The sequence below is a fragment of the Diplotaxodon limnothrissa genome, linkage group LG9, assembly GCF_057381915.1.
Source record: "Diplotaxodon limnothrissa isolate DT_005_m linkage group LG9, D_limnothrissa_male_GT1.1, whole genome shotgun sequence".
NCBI classification, from domain to species: domain Eukaryota; kingdom Metazoa; phylum Chordata; class Actinopteri; order Cichliformes; family Cichlidae; genus Diplotaxodon; species Diplotaxodon limnothrissa.
Genome location: NC_140604.1, coordinates 33,274,694 through 33,293,036, shown reverse-complemented (window position 1 = coordinate 33,293,036; position 18,343 = coordinate 33,274,694). Strand labels below are relative to the sequence as shown.

The 18,343-nt window shown below is 39.3% G+C and overlaps 2 protein-coding genes and 1 pseudogene across 2 annotated transcripts; 2 read left to right on the top strand and 1 right to left on the bottom strand.

Moving 5' to 3' along the window:
- The first annotated feature begins 3,570 nt into the window (after positions 1 to 3,570).
- Positions 3,571 to 5,006, top strand: LOC146625947 (GTPase IMAP family member 7-like; annotated as a pseudogene).
- A 1,140-nt stretch (positions 5,007 to 6,146) lies between these two features.
- Positions 6,147 to 8,534, bottom strand: LOC146625946 (GTPase IMAP family member 7-like). Its single transcript, XM_085362220.1, has 3 exons — positions 8,531 to 8,534; positions 7,506 to 8,086; positions 6,147 to 6,215 (listed from the first exon to the last, which is right to left on the bottom strand). The coding sequence occupies exons 1-3, from the start codon at positions 8,532 to 8,534 to the stop codon at positions 6,147 to 6,149; spliced, it is 654 nt and encodes a 217-aa protein (XP_085218346.1).
- A 2,595-nt stretch (positions 8,535 to 11,129) lies between these two features.
- LOC146625945 (GTPase IMAP family member 7-like) lies at positions 11,130 to 11,979 on the top strand. The gene is made up of 2 exons (XM_085362532.1): positions 11,130 to 11,148; positions 11,282 to 11,979. The coding sequence occupies exons 1-2, from the start codon at positions 11,130 to 11,132 to the stop codon at positions 11,977 to 11,979; spliced, it is 717 nt and encodes a 238-aa protein (XP_085218658.1).
- The last annotated feature ends 6,364 nt before the right edge of the window (positions 11,980 to 18,343 follow it).

Genomic DNA, 18,343 nt, shown 5'->3' with positions numbered 1-18,343 from the left:
TCTTCTTAGAGAGAAACAAACATGCTGGCATGAGACTGAAACAAATATAACAGAAAGTTGGACAGTGATGTGATCATTCTGTTTGGACAGAAGACGTTATCTCGTGAGAGTCAAACAACAAACTCAGTGTGTGCATTTGATCTCAGTCAGGTCGGCTCTTATCTTTCTACAGCTGACCCAACCCTGGTCTCCTATCACCAACATCTCATCTCATGTTGCCATGAGACTGAAAGAAATATCACAAAAGGTTGGATAGTGTTGTGAAAATACCTGTAAGACCTGTGGGTTACACTCAAAATGTTTTCATTCACTCTTGTGTTGAGAAGCTAACAATGAACTGCAAATATTCAGGACGGTCTGTAAAGTAACACTTTTGTCAATGAAATGCTTTGATGGAGAAAAGCAAAAAGTTCTGTTCAGTTGATGTTCACGCTGTCCTTTGTTTCACTTTTCTGTGTTTCTAAGACAGTTTTCTCTTAATGTTTGTTATGTTTGTTCTTCATTGTTGTGTTTATGTGTTTTTACCCACCTCCATGTGGACAGAAATACAACTCAAAGTAAGGAATTGGTGCTACAAACTCATTGTGCTCCTCCACCTAATAAGACACAGATTTAACTCACTAATATGGTTGTTATGAAATGACTTCCAACTTTCCTCTTTGGCAGCTTTTGCAGAATTATGATGTGAAAGCACTTTAGGTTTAAAGGTGATACATACATGAATGAACTTGATGAAATTAAATTTTAGCTGACATTTTTCTTTTATTCTTTAAGTCAACAGTTTCTTCTGATGGGAGGCCGTGCTGTCATGCCCCAGGTTAAGAAGTGTGATATTCTGATGTTATTATAGTCTAAAAGTATTTTCTCTGACATAGAAATAAACCTAAACAGTGTGTTTTCCCTGAAGATTCATAGATTTGGTATTCCTTGTCTTCTGATTGGAGTTATTTTTGTAACTCCAATCAGAAGTTAAATAAAACCGCCTTTAGTTCACCTCTCTTGTTTCTTCAGTCCACCTCTGCCTGTCAAACAGCTGGCATTCACACCCAGCAACACTGTGAAGAATCTTTGAGTCATTATTGACCACAATATGTTCTTCAGTTCACATATGAGTTAATGCTCCATTTGAACAATATCTCTAATATTAGAAACATCCTGAAAAACTAGTTCATCCAGCTAAGCCCCAAATGGCTTTCTGAGCTTCCTGCTTGAAAATTACATGCTCAAAATGAATGGAGTGTTTCTCTGCAATTACAAACTCTGTGTAAACAATCCTGAAATCAAAATAAAGATAACACTTGAGATTTCATCAGTGGTGTAAAGATTTCAGCAGATGTTACTGTGTCAAAGTTACTGAGTCTAGAACACAGAAAAACTAAGTAGATTTTTTTCATCGCCTAATATATTTATTTATTTAGCATATAACCCTTTTAAAAACATGCTTTAGTTCACCTTTTAATCAAAAATTCTGTAATCAACACATAAACATCATCTGTGCAAAGATTTATGTTTCTAAAGTCAAACAGTCAAATTACAGCACATTTAATAAATAAATATTCAGGCATTGTCCAGCCATGTACAATTTCAGCACACTGGGCATCATATATGAGTTGCATTTTTTTAGGTGTTAAACAGCAGAAATTATTTAATTTCATTAACATGTCTAAAAAAGCTTGTTTTTTGAATATAAGAATTAGCCACAGCTGGCCCTTTCTGCCCTGCGCACGGAGCCTTTAAATGACCTCTGGAGCTTTAAACTCTGAGGGGCTGTAACTTTGGCTACAATTTGCATGATTGACACCTCTTTTTAATCATTTGAGCCAATAGAATCACAGTTTATAAGGCTGCGGAAACAAGCAATCGGCTGAGACTGAAGAAGTCACTTAGATGAGTGATGAAACATTTCTCCCACCGAAAACACTATGTCCAGATGAACAGAATCAACTTTTTGGAGCTACACTATATTGTTCTTTCCTTTTGATTTTTTTTTTTTTAATATTTAAAGATTTTTTGGCGATTTTTGGCTTCTGTTTTTGTTGGTTTGGGAGCAGATACAGGGGTTAGGGCTAACAGCAGCTGCTGTGCTGTTAGAAAAATTCAGGAAGAATCTCATTTTAAGTCCTCTTAGTACAAGTCAAGTAAAGCAAAACATCTTTTACATTATAAATCACTCCTTGTACTTTAGTGTTCACTTTTATTATTGAGTACTGTGTGGTAATACATAGAAAACTTCGCTTCAACCATTAAGTACACTTCAGAAAAAAACAATCAGGAGCATTAATCCAGTTTCATTTAGAGACCACACAAACATTTTACTTTGGAAGTAAACCATCTTGAAGTTGATGGACCTCTTATAATATAAAACTACATGAATTATATATAAAGCCAGATATAATATGTTACCAGGACATGTACAGGGGATGTTTTTGATAGAGAGGGAAAGTTAAAGCTGAAGACTGTTAATGCACAAACAATAGTTAAACATTTTATCTTATTTGTGGAGTAAAACTTTTGAACAGTTTTACAGTGAACCTACATAAATGTTCAGGAATTATTCAGTATAAAAAACATTTCTGAAACTCCTTTTGGAAGCATATGTTAATGACTTCCAGGATTCCAGGGGACCAGCTCCACTCGCTCCTCACAGCGAATTCCTTCCTCGCACACACATCCAAGCCAAACAGCCAACACTCTAAAAACTAAAACTGATTTTTACACCTAAAAATATTGAGTAGATTGGAAACCAGTCAAATCTGTTCAATATACTTGATCAATTGAATAACTAAAGCTTAAACATATAAAGTTGAAATGAATAATAGTAGTTGTTACACCAACATGAAAAAACTGAGTAAATAACACTGACATGCTTGGTCATTGTAACTGAAATATAGATGGTCTGTTAATCCAAAATCATTTTCCATTTACGTAATATGACCATCACCAGTAGGCCACCGAGACTGTCGGTGCTGGGGCTGGAACCGGCAACCTTCTGATTACAAGACGAACTGCCAACTCTTGAGCCACAATCGCCCCCTAACATTGAAGGATAAATGGCAAACCAGGAGAGCAAACACAAAAGCTCAGGGTATTTAAAAAACAAAATGAACAAAACAATGAAAAAGGCTCATGGTACAATAAATAATATTGATTTGAATAATTAATGATTTTAGTACAAGATACTGATGAGTATAGATACATATTTCTCAAATATTTTGATTCAATCTTAAACAAAAATATTAAGTACACACAAAGAAGGTATTCTGTGAACCACATACTGAATTTTCTGTCTGAGATAAATGTAAATACATACCTTAATTTAACAAAAACACATACGTTAACATTTTAGACATTTATTTCAACTTCTCACACTCAAATAATTACTAAAAGGACATTCATAGATTTTTATCACGCTCATCTAACTTATATTTATAGTGATATTTACTAAGCCTCTGAATTATTTTTTAGAGTGAATACACACGCTCAGGGGTCCAGGGATCAGGATATAAAACTGGTCCAGGGAATCTATACACAGAAACGAATGTTACTTCAAGGCAAAGGCGGGAGCTCAACATGAGGTTCGCCCAGGCAGTGTGACAGGAGCAAGAGTGAGCAAGAGAGAGAAACCAATATGAGAACCAATATAACATATGAGATCACATGTACACCTGACTTTGACATATTCTGTGATGACATACAGGAACTATTTTGTAAGAATGGATTTTCACCAGAAAATGTGGGAAAGCAAATAGAAGATTTGAGCAAGAAAACTGGAAAACCAAGAGAAGAGTTCACAGTCGTGCTGCCACTGACACATGAACCCTCAGATTACTGTTTCAAATCCTGCACCATCCAGCAGCTTTTCAGTGAACTGGACAAACTGGCTAAACACAGACGACCTGAGTCAACAGATAACAGGTTAAACTGAAAGTAGAGACTGACTGATTGTCAGAGTTAACTTCATGGAAACCAGATTTAAAGCACATTCTTTTTAACAGTTTATAATGTTACTCTGGAATATTTTGGAAATGTATTTTATAAGAAAAGTCTGACTTGTTTACTCAATTCTAGCAGCGGCCATGGATTACAAACTATGTCAAACATGCCAAAGACAGGTAAACCCCATCTTACACAGTATCAGTATCTTACTAATATATTAAAAGGTGAAGTGTTCAGTGAAGGTGGATTGTTTAACTGAAGTAGTAAGTTTTATATGACCTTTAATTCAGGTGGCAGTCATGGCAAAGATTCCTTCACTGACCCCAAGAAGTGTTTAAAAAGTAAGACCAGTGCTTTGCTGATGTGTTTGAACTTACAGAAAGCAAAATATTGCAAGAAAGGTCTACTGATGCTAGCCAAGTTACTGTGGTTAAATGCAGCTTCACATTTATTTATTGTATAGCATAACAACTGATTACTATCAAATCATTATTGCCATACATCAATACAGGAAACACACTGGTACCACAGTAAACCTCGTTCTACTGGGAATGGCTGGAACTGGAAAGAGTGCCAGTGGAAACACCATCCTCGGAGAGAAGAGCTTCATGTCTAAACCCAGTTCAAAGCCGGTCACCACAGGTGGCAGAAACTGAGATGAATGACTTACGTGTACGTGTGATTGATAGCCCTGACATCTTTGATGATGACATTGAAGCATCAGTTCGGGACAAACATGTAAAAAAGTGTAAACAGCTCTGTGAGTCAGAACCCTGTGTGTATGTACTCGTGATGCATGTGAGCAGATTTACAGATGGTGAGAGAGACATCATGGAAAAGTTAGAAAAAGCTTTTGGGAGAGAAGTTAAAGAAAAAACGATCGTTCTGTTCACAAGGGGAGACGACCTGCAGCAGGCAGGAGCTTGAAGGATTTCCTGCATTCCTGCCAACCTGGTCTGAGGGAAATAGTTGAAAAGTGTGGAAACAGGTGTGTTCTCTTTGAGAACAGCAGGTCAAGTTCACAGGAAGTGGAAAAGCTGATTGACACGGTGATTGGGCTGTTAGAATAACAGGCAATATAACCTCAGGTGTCAGAGTTATGTCTTATGGTTTGTCTCTGTGTAATCCTTAGTTGCTGTCTCCCTGGTCTGCTATATCCCCATGTCCAGTCAGTGTCTGTGTCTGCCCTGGTCCCACATCTCTGTTCCCTCTGTTGCAGTGCCTGCATGTGAGTCTGTGTCTTTAGTTCAGTCTGTGTCATATTTCCTGTTTTATTTTGAAGGTCCTTGTCTGATGTTAATGTATCTGGTTTTGCTTCCCCTTGTCTCGTTAGGCCTGATTTGCCCCAGCTGTGTTTCCCTCCTGTTACCCATTCCCTGATTGTTCCCTCTGTGTATTTAAGCCCTGTGTTTCTTTGTGTCCGTGTCACAATCTACTCTCATCTTGCTGTGTAAATTTATTTTTGTACTTTTGGGTTTGTTACGTTTTTGCCATCCAGCAATAAAGCTGAGTTTTGGAAGTACACTTTTGCCTCAGAGCGTCTGCACTTTGGGTCCTCCTTACCACCACTCCTGTCTGCACACAGCCCTAACCTGACAAAATAAGCATTAACAATATATATTTAAATCTCAAAACTAGCTACGACAAAGAAACCTTCTGGGTGCGCAGTCTGCACCTTGTTGATAGCATGAGACTGTTCTGCTAGTTCCAAGTTAACATTAGCATTTGGTGGAAGATATACTGCTATTACAAGTAGCGAGGAAAACTCTCTTGGTAGGTAGAAAGGGCGACACTTCACAATTAAAAAAAATCCACCTGGAGTTGAGCAGTGGCGACTCACTTCAGCAGAGTTCATGCACGATAGTTTGTTGAAACCACCACCCCGGCTCCTACCAGATAAGGAGCCTTTCTGTCGGCTTGATAGCATGCTAGCCCGGTTAGCTGGATAGCCGAGTCAGCAATGTCCGCATTCAGCCATGTTTCCGTGAGGATGTAAACACAATTCTTAAACTCACTCTGGGTCGAGTGCTGGAGCCACAGATAATCCATTTTACTGTCCAAGGAGCGAACGTTAGAGAGCAGGATGGATGGGAGTGCTGGTTGGAAAGGGTTAGCCTTTAGCCTAGTGCTAGCACCGGCATGCTTTACTCGCTTTTTTTACATGCGCAGCGCCAGCTGTGCCTCGGTGGGGGGTGGAGTTATTATATAACTCAGCAGCCGGCTGATGAAAAGTCCGGGAATCCGGCTGCGGTGAGGAGCTGGTTGGGCTGGAAAGCACCCTGGTTAGGAGAATAGAGGTGGAGAGTGTTAAGCAGAAAATCCGCCACAATCGGAAAAAGATGTCCGACACCCAGGGAAAACAAGTTAGCGTTTCCTGCAACCGCTTCTCCACAGCACGACGTAAATCCTCCGCATGTGCTTCCAGCCACAGGTCACACAGACGATTTACTTTGTCTGTCACCTCCCTCCTGAACCTCTCCGAAAGTCTGCTCGGTCCATCTGGCGGGATCATTCTGCCACGGTCGGCGATGGCCAACCAGGGGGAAGTGAGGAATGAGGACCCAGGCGCGGAGCTCTGTGTGCTTAGCAGTGCGTTTATTTACAGTGGCATGGAAAAATAACAATAAATCCTCAGTGCGTTCCCGACTCCCGTTACGTGTCTTCTTCCCAGTGTCAGTGTCCCTTCTCCCCGCTCCTTGTGAAGTCTGAGCACCCTGTGCTGGCTGTCCTCTCGTCTCCCCACTTCTCCTGGGGAGATAACAAACAGGCAGCCGTAAGACACACACACAATGCGGAAGACCAATCATACTGACTGGCCGAGAGCCTAACGTGAAATCACACAATGATCCCACATCGGAGAGAGCTCCACCACACTCTCAAGTAGCTCCTCTGACGAGGCCTGATCAGCTGCAGGTGTGTCACAGACTTCAGGTGTGGCCAATCACCTGCCAGGGCCACACACACACCTACATACACACATATATCTACAAGCAGGGAGAACGAGGGACAGCAATAACAAAATACATATATTATCATATATGCATATTATCAAGTCCATAACTGCTCAGAGTCCCTGGGTCGCTTAGACCCAGGACCCTGACAAATCCCACTTAAAACCCACTTTTTAGCCTATGTGGTACCCACATGGTACCCACAAAAAACTTGAAAGATGGGGCCCGGGTGGGTTTCTGTGTACTTTGCCCAGTTGGGGCCCATTTAGTTCCCAGATTTTACCAATATTTAGCAAAAAAGTTTGGGAACCACTGCCTTACAATATAAATAAAACTGAATTGGATTGAATCCTGGAAAAGAACAACGGGACACAAAAATCTTAGCTTTATTGAATTTGTTTTTCCAGTTTACAAAGGTTAACAAGCTTTCATTGCCTCATTTGACAAAACTCCATAGAAAACCATAAAAGGTCATTCTTTTCTTCTTGTCTGTATGGTAATTCATATGATTCAGTAAAAGGACTAGATGTTACAATCCCTGACAATGCATTGCTTTAAATGGAGAAAATTAAAAAACAACAACAAAAAAACATCTTTTCCAAGCACTTCAATTTATACATTATTCTGGTCTTTGAGTATTGTGTTTACCACCTTCATTAGTTTTTCAACCTGATCAGGACCTGATTTGTTGTTCTCAAAGAGAACACACCTGTTTCCACACTTTTCAACCATTTTCTTCAGATCAGGTTGGCAAGAATGAAGAAAATCCTCCAAGCCCATTCCTGCCTGCTGCAAGTCATTTCCTCGGGTGAACAGGATGATTGTTCGTCCTCTAACTTCCCTCCCAAAAGCTTTTTCTAACTTTTCCATGATGTCTCTCTCACCATCTGTAAATCTGCTCACATGCATCACAAGTACATACACACATGGTCCTGATTCACAGAGTTGTTTGCACCTTTGCACATGTTTGCCCCTAACTGATGGAGCAATGTCATCATCAAACATATCTGGGGTATCAATCACATTTACGTCTACACCACTGATCTCAGTTTGTACATTCTGGCAATTTGTGGTGACCGGCTTTGAACTGGGTGTAGAAATGAAGTGTTTCTGTCCAAGGATGGTGTTCCCACTGGCACTCTTTCCAGTCCCAGCCATTCCCAAAAGAACAAGGTTCACTGTGGTGCCAGTGTGTCGTCCTGCATAGATGTATACCAATAGTAATGTAAGTGAAAACTTATTATGCTACATTAAAAAAGTAATCAATGTAATCTTGTACAGTACTATTAAAATACAAAAAGAATGCGGTTATCATTAGTGAATCTTTATTGCTGTGTTTTTCATTAAGTGCTCTTTGTTTGAGAAATCATCTAAACAATGCTGATTGACTGAGTAACCCACTAATATGTGCTTTATATAGTACTTAAAAGAGATTGTGGTTTACCTGTCTTTGCCTCATTAGTGTGCGGTCTTGATATACATTGTGATCCACGGTCCCAACTACAAGTTAGATATAGAAGAAATACAACTTCATCAGGAAGCTGGTTGTTGTTTCATTAAAAATTATTACTATAATAGTATGCAAACATTTCAGAGTGTCTCTATAAGCTACATTTATAAAATATTTCATAGTATACATTTACCCATGTAAAGACATTACGTTCACAACTTGATTTACATGCTAAAGCTAAATCAAAAGTGCTCAACTTTAGCTTTACCTCAGTGCCGCCGGTTGTCTGTCTTTAGTGTCGTTGCTTCTGAATATGCTGAAAAAGCTTCCCATGATGCAGGATTTGAACGAAAAACCTGTGGGTTCAAATGTCAGTGCCAGCACAACTCTGAACTCTTCCTTTTTGTTTAAGTATCCTCATTTAACAACTTAGTATATCTCAGTTGTTTTCAGATGATTCACATAAATCTTAAACCTGTTGTTAACAAAGGTCTCTTAAGATATTTATCATTACAAATGTTAAAATAACTTTTGTCTGAAATCAGAAAAATCAGAATCATTTTCTCTAAATACTGATTTTAAATTGTTTTTTTTATTGCTACAAAGCAAATACATGTACAAGCACAACTTACATTAAGTGGAAGTTGTTCGGTCTGTTGAAGCATAACTCTGTGTGACACTGTCTAAAGCAGGGGCGGAGCGTGGGGGTGGCTTACTGGGCTTAAGCCCGGGTTGTTTTTTCAGAAGCCCGGGGTCTTCTGGAGTGTAATTTTTTTCATAGTTAGATGCCTGGCTGACAACTGTATAAAACAAAAAGTACACACAATATTCGAAGCACATAGTGCACACTGTGGGAATTTACGACTGTGCGTGAATCCCCCCCTGATATTGGTATGATCCGAGCTCAGGCACTAAACGACTGAGCGAGAGGGCGGGGCAGCTGCTGCCTGTGTGCGCTGTTGGAGAAACGGAGCCAGCCATACTAAGGAGAGCTTAAGTTTGACCAGGTACCAAAGCAAATCATTCGTACCGTACAAATAATGTAAATTCTGACGGTGAACCACGAAAGATTGATATCAAACTGATCACTTGACCAATATTACGTTACTTGCTCTTCAAGTGAATCAACAAATGGCGAAATGAAAAGCAGAACAAATGCTATTTTTTTTAGAGTCTTAGCTTACGTGTGTTTATTTCATATTTTCAGTTCTTACCCTCCCCGACTAAATCGGTTTCAGTTATGTACTGAAATATAAGAATGGACATTAGAGGCTTCTTTCAAAGAAAAAACTCAGGTAAATGTTATTTTATATATTATGCTTTGTATGTTGTTCAGTATATTTCTATGCAAAACAAGAGGGATTTCAATACACAGCAGTATATCCACAGTTTAAACCAGATATTTGCATACACTTTATGGAAAACACAAGAACATTTTTTTACTGTTAAACATCAATTTAGAGTAAACTTGTTTTGTTTTGGATAAATATTGAAACATCTTTTGAATTAGTTAAATGTCAGAATAAAGAGAGAGAGATCTGTCTATTTTTATCACTTTCATCAAATGTAGGAGTACATGTACACTAAGTTTATTGTTAATTAATAAGAAAACTCCAGACGATTCCATTCTGAGCTGAAGAAGCTTCTGATAGGTTAGTAGAGTCCATGTGAGTAAATTGGTGGCACACCTGTGGATGCATATAAGGCAAAACACAGAGTCTGTTTCTGTGACATGGGAAAATCAAGAGACATCAACTAAAACACCAGGAAAAGAACTGTGGAGCTCCATAAATGTGGCTCAATTTTGAATACAATTTGGTGCCATTTACAATTAAGAAATACAGATAGTTTCTCTCTTTACTCTTAAAGTTAACAAATGTTTTTTATATTTATCAATCTAAAAAAATAAACATTTAGTCTGATTTGATGTTACAATTAAAAAGGTGTTTTTATCTGAAGAGTACATAAATATCTGGTTTCAACTATATATTTGATGATTGTCAGCACAAAGAGGGAGAGAGAGGAACAGAGATGAACAAGAGCAGGTGAGACAAACATGTTAGTCAAATGGTTGTTTACCAAAAGTATCACCGTATCATAGGTCCTCATGTATCTCGTACCTAGTGTTTCTTTTTAGGTTTGTTATTTTTCAAATTCTATATTTATTAAGTTATGCAGGCTTGTTTGCACAACAAGGCTAAATAATTATATAAACTTTTCTCAATCTAAATAGTGTACTTTGGTAGAATTAAAAAATAAGTGTAGTGCAGGTCTATGATGATTTTTAGTGCTACTATCATCTAGTTCTGATTCTGGTTATGTCTTGGTTAAGTCCTCAGTAGTCCTGATTTTGAACTGTTGTAGTCCTGTTTTAATTCTGGATCAGTTCTGGGTCTGGTTGAATTGGGGTTTAGTCCCTGTGTCTTGATACAGCCCCGACTTTGTTCTGCCTTGCTGCTTAATTAAAAAAAACTAGTTTAAGGTGTCCTGCATATGTGATATATTTTTTTCCTATATGAAGTCATTCTTTTTTGAACAAAACTCAAAACAGAGCCTATTAATCTTTCAGTCATTTCTACCCCCATCCCACATGCATACTACCCTTTAGGGCTAAGCCCCGGGTGTTTCAAATGTCTGGCTCCGCCTCTGGTCTAAAGCCTGCAGACTGCTGTTCTCTGACTGTATAATACTGGAGGAGGCGTGTCATCTGTTGAGCTATAAAAAGCAACTTGTGGCAGAGCAGTTTTAGCATTCATCTCTCACCTGTGCAGTGACAACAGTGAAGAGAAAACATGGCTTTAGTTCCAGCAGGTAAGACTTATTATTAATCATTGTGTCTTTAATTACTTTCCTTTGAAAAATGTCAAAACTTCTCAGTTTCACTTTGGTTCTTGTAAAACTCTTGTGTACATGGGTTAAATCGAGTTAGTGAATTGTGTTTCAGGTCCTGATTTGAGGATTGTGATGATTGGAAAAACTGGTGTGGGCAAGAGTGCTGTTGGGAACACCATCCTGGGATATGAGCGTTTCAGATCTTGTCCTTTATCTGCATCAGTGACTGAGTTCTGTCAAAAAGCTTGGGTACAGTGGGGGAAGAGAGTAATTAGTGTTGTAGACACACCAGGGATCCTGGACACTTCAAAATCAGATGAGTTCATCAAAAGTGAAATCGTCAAATGTGTTGAAGTTTCCTGTCCCGGTCCTCACGTGTTCCTGTTGGTCATCCAAATCGGCCGATTCACAAGAGAAGAAAAAAACTCAGTGGAAGCCCTGCAGGAGCTGTTTGGCCCCGAGGCAAACAAGTACATGATTGTGCTCTTCACCCGAGGTGGTGATCTTGGAAGCATAACCATAGAGCAGTATGTACGTGACGCTGAGCCAGGGCTTAAACGCATCATCCAAAGCTGTGGAAACAGGTACCACGTCTTTGACAACACCAGCAGAGACAGAAAGCAGTTGGTGGAGCTCATCAAGAAGATCGACAAAATGGTGTCAGTAAATAAGGGCACCCACTACACAGACGCCATGTTCAAAGAGGTGGAGGAAGCACGCAAAAAGGGAGTAACACTGCAGCAGTACAAGTTCACTGAGTCGTTGTGTAAACGTATCAAACTTTTTCGCATCATTCTGGGGAAAGATTAAAGTGTTGTGGTTAATTGTAATTATTTTATTCTGAATAGGACAGCTTTTGTTTTACCTACACGAAATATACAGTTTGTTCATGATGACACACGGTGTGTAGATAGTTTGTGTTGATTTCCCATGAAAAAAATAATAAAATAAAATATTATTGATTAAGTGAATTTGTGTTTTAAATTTGAAGAATAAAGTATGTGAAAGTTAAATAATGATCATATGATCATCATTGTTATATAATAATCATAATATAAGCGGTGCTATTATAAGTATTGATTGTCTCTGTATCTATTCTAATTTGTATGTGAGCATCAAATCGTGGTGGTTATGTTTGAGCTGAAGTTTAGTGTTTAAATTTTGTTGTAAATTTGGTAGAAACAAGATAAATTTAGTCAATTAAATATTTTATGCAAATGGGACTGAATTGTTTTCTGATTTAAAGAATGGGGACTTCGGTTTCTAATGAGAAGTCTTTATTTTGGGTCTGTTCTGCTCTGGCTGTTTGTATTAAAACATAACAAAAATTTCCCTTTAGGCTCATTATTGTTTGACAATTCTTGTAAAGCTTTTGGCCTAATAAAAACTAGCAATCACAGAACTTTCATCAGTTATTTGTGATCCTAAGATGACAATGTCAGAACCAAATGTTCAACCTCTTCATTCATTATTATTTTTTGCCTGTTTGAATGAGAGAATATTAGATGACCTGTATCAACAGGTTTCTAGGTATCCATCTATGTACATAAAATCCCTCTAATATACTTCTTCCCAATCATTAGGATCAAGCTTTTTTTTAATATTAATCGTAATGGCTTAATATTATTCATATTACTTTTTTCTTTTACTCTTCTACTAATAGTTTCTCAAACATTTACTGAACTTTCTTTAAGTTATTTTGGCTATTTATTTGATTTGCTTCATTACTTTTTCTTCGGATTTCAAAGTCTGTCCTCACAGAACAGGGAAAACATATTTAAAGACATATTAAAAGAACATGTAAATAATAGTTAAACACTTCTGTAGTAAAAATAGCAGACTCAAACACTTAACTACTGAACCATGTTTTGAAGAAAACGCAAAACATCAGCTGAACCGCAATAGCTTTAATACATTTAACCTTTAATCATCTTTAATATTTCTGGTTATCACGATAATGAGGTGAAAACATTCTCTGTAGAAACCCACCCAAGGTGTTACAGGTATTTCAACATCACTATCCAACTTTCTGTCATGACAGCACACGTGTTCCCTCTAAGAATCATCACTCTGGGAAGACATTCCTTTCATTTCTTTAAGAGTTGGATGCACAACTTAAAATTTATTTAGGATTATCTCTAATCTACACAGGGCACAAAGTGTAATGGTCCCTAAGTCCTTTGTGTACTCTCTCAGTGCCTCTCTCTCTGTCATTCTTTGTTTGTTTTGGTGTCTACATCATGGCCCGGACTCATTCCAGCTCCCTGCCCAGCACACCTAAGGATCATTGCCCACCTGTTACTAATGAATGATAGCTACCACTTCTTGGCAGTGGCTGACGGTCAGTCCTTGCTGGATTGTTGACCTGCCTCGTTAGTAAAGTCCCAGCCTCTTGGGTATTTGATTCCCTTCTTGTTTCTGGCTACTTACCGTTTTCCCCTGTGTGTCAGTCTTCCCGGTGTTCCATAGGTGTGTTGTGAGAGAGTATCCAAATCTTTCCCAAGTGATTTTGATGTGTGGACCTCCCCTTTCTTCCCTTCCTGTGGCCCCCTCCTTTTAGGTGTAACCCCTAAGTCTTGTGTTTGGTTTTAGTGAATATAAATAAACCTGTTGAACTTTTTAAGATAAGATAAGATAAGATAGAACTTTATTAATCCCTCGGGTGGGTTCCTCTGGGAAATTCGATTTCCAAAAAAGCACAGCACCGACAGAAGTTACAGAGTTATACACACACACACATATATATAAATACAGAGACAATATAAATAAAATATACGAAGGGGATAAATAGAATAAATAGGAATAAAAATAAAAATACAAGTGAATTGCACATTTCAAATATTGAGTCTATTGCACCGTTGACTATTTACAAAAGTATTGCACAAAAGGTATTGCACAGTGAGGTGAAGAGGCACTACAGCTTAGTTGTTCCCCCCTCCTTTGTCCTCCTGTTTCCCCTCCCTCTCCCCTCCAGAGAGGAGTTAAACAGTCTGATGGCGTGTGGGACAAAGGAGTTTTTAAGTCTGTTAGTTCTTGTCTTTGGGAGAAGCAACCTGTCACTGAACAGACTCTTCTGGTTGTTAATGGCCGTGTGCAGAGGATGCCCAGCATTGTCCATAATGTCCTTTTCTCTGCCACTGTCACCAGAGTGTCCAGCTTCATGCCGACCATGAAACCCTAGCTAGTGTAGCCGGATGGGCTACTCGCTCGCCACTGCCTTTTCTCTCTGGCTTTCTCTATTGCCCTCACTCTTTTCTGCTCTCTCTCTGTTTCTTACATGGCTAGCTAAGTCAATTACAGGGTGGCAAATGCCATTCACGCCTCCTTTCTCTCCTGCGAGAAGTGTTGTGTGCTGATAAATCTTCAGGTTAAATTAGGTGGTTTTGATCAGGCTAGACAACAGCCACAGGTACGCTGCACATTTATCCTCCTATCATGTAAATCTCAGTCCTGACCCTCAAACAAATGGTCAAACAGAAAGACTCAATCAAGAATTAGAAACAACCCTCTGTTGTGTCATTAATCATAATCCAGCTTCCTGGTCTACACACCTACTATGGGTTAAATATTCACACAATTACTATGTCTCTGCTTCAACTGGTTTACCTCCGTTTGAAGTTTCTCTAGGCTACCAACCCCTGTTGTTTCCAGCCAGAGAAGCAGAGTTGGCTGTGCCCTCGGTCCAACACAGGGGCCATTGTCTCTCCTGCAGTCCAACACACCTGTAGCTCATTCTGGGTAATCAGATTGAGGATTTAAGCTCCACATTGACTCTCCTTCACTGCCAGTTTTTCAACTACCTCAACTCACCTGGACTCTCCATGTCACTTACCTTAAGCGCCAGCTTCTCTCGGACAATCTCTCCAATCTGGAAACCTCTCGGATCCTTACCTGCCTGCCCTCCAGCCATCTCTTACTCTCTCGGACACAGCGGAACTCAGGTCAACCAGCTCATACCATTAACTTACCTGGATACTCACCGCTTGTCCCTCAAAGCCAAACTCTACTCCAGCTAAGTAATCAAAATACCAGTTACACTCACCATCTACAAGCACCCCTGTCCGCTCCACCATCCTAACACTGTTTTCTAGTGATGGCCAAATGAAGCTTTCTGAAGCTTGTATTGAAAAACGGTTCATTACTCGGAGCTTTTCAACACAGTCCTCTCTGGTGACATCTGGTGGCCAAAAATACGAAGAGCAGCTTGAATCCACAAAATAAAACCAACTGCTTCATTATGATTGCCCACTCACTCTACAGAGTGGAATTCTGTCTGATATTGGGCCGCTGTTGTGTTGCTTTGAACGTGTATTTTTTGGTGGTTAAAAAAATGTGGTTTATTTGTTTAATAAATAATTTCGACCAGTAAACTCTCCTTGTTTAAACATGCACCATGGTGTGGTCTTTCTTTGCTTGTGACTTCTTGATGTTGGTAAATACAATAATTGAAAAATACCACGTTACATATAATATACATATAATAATGTACAACACATTCTGGAGTATGCTTCTGCTGTGAGGTCCCGCCTCCATGCACTTATGCAATTAACCGCTAGACGGGTATATATATATATATAAATAATATTATATTAGGGAAATTTTCCCAGACATATTTTTGACCTGGGGGTAGAATTGATTGTGAAAGGGAAAATGCTTATGAACTTGCAAATTAAAAACATGATGCATTTAAGGTAACCCTTTTTCATTTTTATTTAAGAAGAGAATTTGTTCCACTGTGCGATGGCCGAAACTGTTCCTTTTCGTGGAGATAATTTCTCCTGCATTAAGGAAAATCCCTTCACGTGGAACAGAAGAGGCTGGAGTGCAGAGAAACTGGTAGAGATGCAGTTATACAGTCTACCTGGGCCCCACAAACTCAGCTAAAGAGAATAAATACATTAAATTGCTGCACATTTGGCAGACTAACATTTTCAGATTGGTTAAACAATAAAATATATATTTTTACAACATTACATGTAAAGAGTCAAGTGGAAGTTTTTTTTAAAGTTATTTAATGATATTTATATTATGGAAGCAGATTTTTGACATTTTATCTTTTCCCCGTTTTCAGATAAAATAAACACGCACAAAACAAAAGCAAACAGCCAGAACACAAAGCTGGAAAACCCACCCGATTGACAAAAATCAACTCAAAATTCTTCCACACAACAGAACCTCCTCTCTTCCTCGTTGGCTCCAAATCTCTCAGTAGAAATATCAGTGGTTTGCTACCTGTCACCATCAAAACACTCCACAAATCCCGCAAATGATTCACTTCCTTTTAAACCATTGAATCAGATACCGAAGCAGTTAGGTTCTAAACGAAGCTTCGGACGTCACTGATCACGTGACTCTGGCCAAACGAATCAAGCTTCGACACAGAGCTTCTGAAGCAGTGTGTCGATTTTTTTGACACACGCACCGGAGCATCAGCTTCAAGCGGGCCATCACTACTGTTTTCCTCTCTTCTCAGTTCACCCCTCAGACGTGTCTGCCATGCTCCAGGTGCTCCTGTTCAGCCCCTTTCCCCCTTCTAGACCCACGACCTCATCACCGCGCCACCGACGCCACGCTTTAGCATATTCTATATCTCACTGTGCTTAAATGTTCCCTCTAAGCCTAAAGGGAAAAATAGGGAACACACACATGTGGTTATTCTAATTGCGCTTTCATCAAGTCAGTAAAGAGTCACAGAAAAGGAGGTCAGTCAACAACTAGGGAGGATCAGAAAGACAAACGCAACAATATTGTCATCCCCTATGTAGCCGGTTTATCAAAAAAACTCAACACGGTCCTGGGTTGATGACCCAGTCTTTTGAGTTTTGTACCTGTATTGTTTTATCGTAATGGTTTGATTACAAGTGTTTTGGTTTCTGTCTTTGTATTTGGAGCTCCCTCTGTTCTGTGTCTAGTTTGTCTCTGAGCCTGTCTTGTGCTTCCTGTTTTATTTTGACAGTCCCAGTCCTGTGTGCAGTGAATCTAGTTTTGCTTCCCCTTGTCTTTTTATGTTTGATTACTCCCAGCTGTGCTTTCCTCCTGTGTCTTATTCCCTCGTAATCCCTCACTGTATTTAAGCCCTGTGTTTCTTGCTCTCTCAGTGTTGTGTCATACCCTTGCACGTTATTTGTTTTCCTTCCGTGTTCCTGAGGAAATTCTAGTTCCAAGTTCTGGTTTGTTTTCCTAGTTCATGCATTTTTAGATTCTAGTGTCCAGCCTAGGTTTTAGTTTTCTGCTTTGGATTTTGTTTCTAGTATGATTTTTGCTACAGCGCAATAAAGCTGCTTCCTTTTGTTCACTCCTTGGTTTTTGAGTCTTGCACTTGGGTCCTTTTCTCCTGCCTACCACACAGAATTTGGCTCAGATAATGGGAGTTAATGTTGTAGAGCCTCAGAAAACCTCTATTATGGTTAGATCATCATGCAGAAAATAAACGGGGAAAACAGCATGGACTTTTCATCAGAAAATAATTTCTTTGTTTTTGTTGAAAATTTAAAAAAGCCTGTTACTAAATGGCTTAGTCAAAAGTTCAATTCAATATTTATTTTTTATTTTTTTTAGCGCCAAATCACAACAAGGCGCTTCACAGATACAGAGAAAAACCCAACAATCATATGACCCCCTATGAGCAAGCACTTTGGCGACAGTGGAAAGGAAAAACTCACTTTTAACAGGAAGAAACCTCCGACAGAACCAGGCTCAGGGAGGGGCGGGGCCATCTGCTGTGATTGGTTGGGGTGAGAGAAGGAAGACAGGATAAAGACATGCTGTGGAAGAGAGACAGAGGTTAATAACAGATATAATTCAATGCAGAGAGGTCTGTTAATACATAGTGAGTGAGAAAGGTGACTGGAAAGGAAAAACTCAATGCATCATGGGAATCCCCCGGCAGCCTACGTCTATTACAGCATAACTAAGGGAGGATTCAGGGTCACCTGGTCCAGCCCTAACTATATGCTTTAGCAAAAAGGAAAGTTTGAAGCCTAATCTTGAAAGTAGAGATAGTGTCTGTCTCCTGAATCCAAACTGGAAGCTGGTTCCACAGAAGAGGGGCCTGAAAACTGAAGGCTCTGCCTCCCATTCTACTTTTAAATACTCTAGGAACAACAAGTAGGCCTGCAGAGCGAGAGCGAAGTGCTCTAATAGGGTGATATGGTACTACAAGGTCATTAAGATT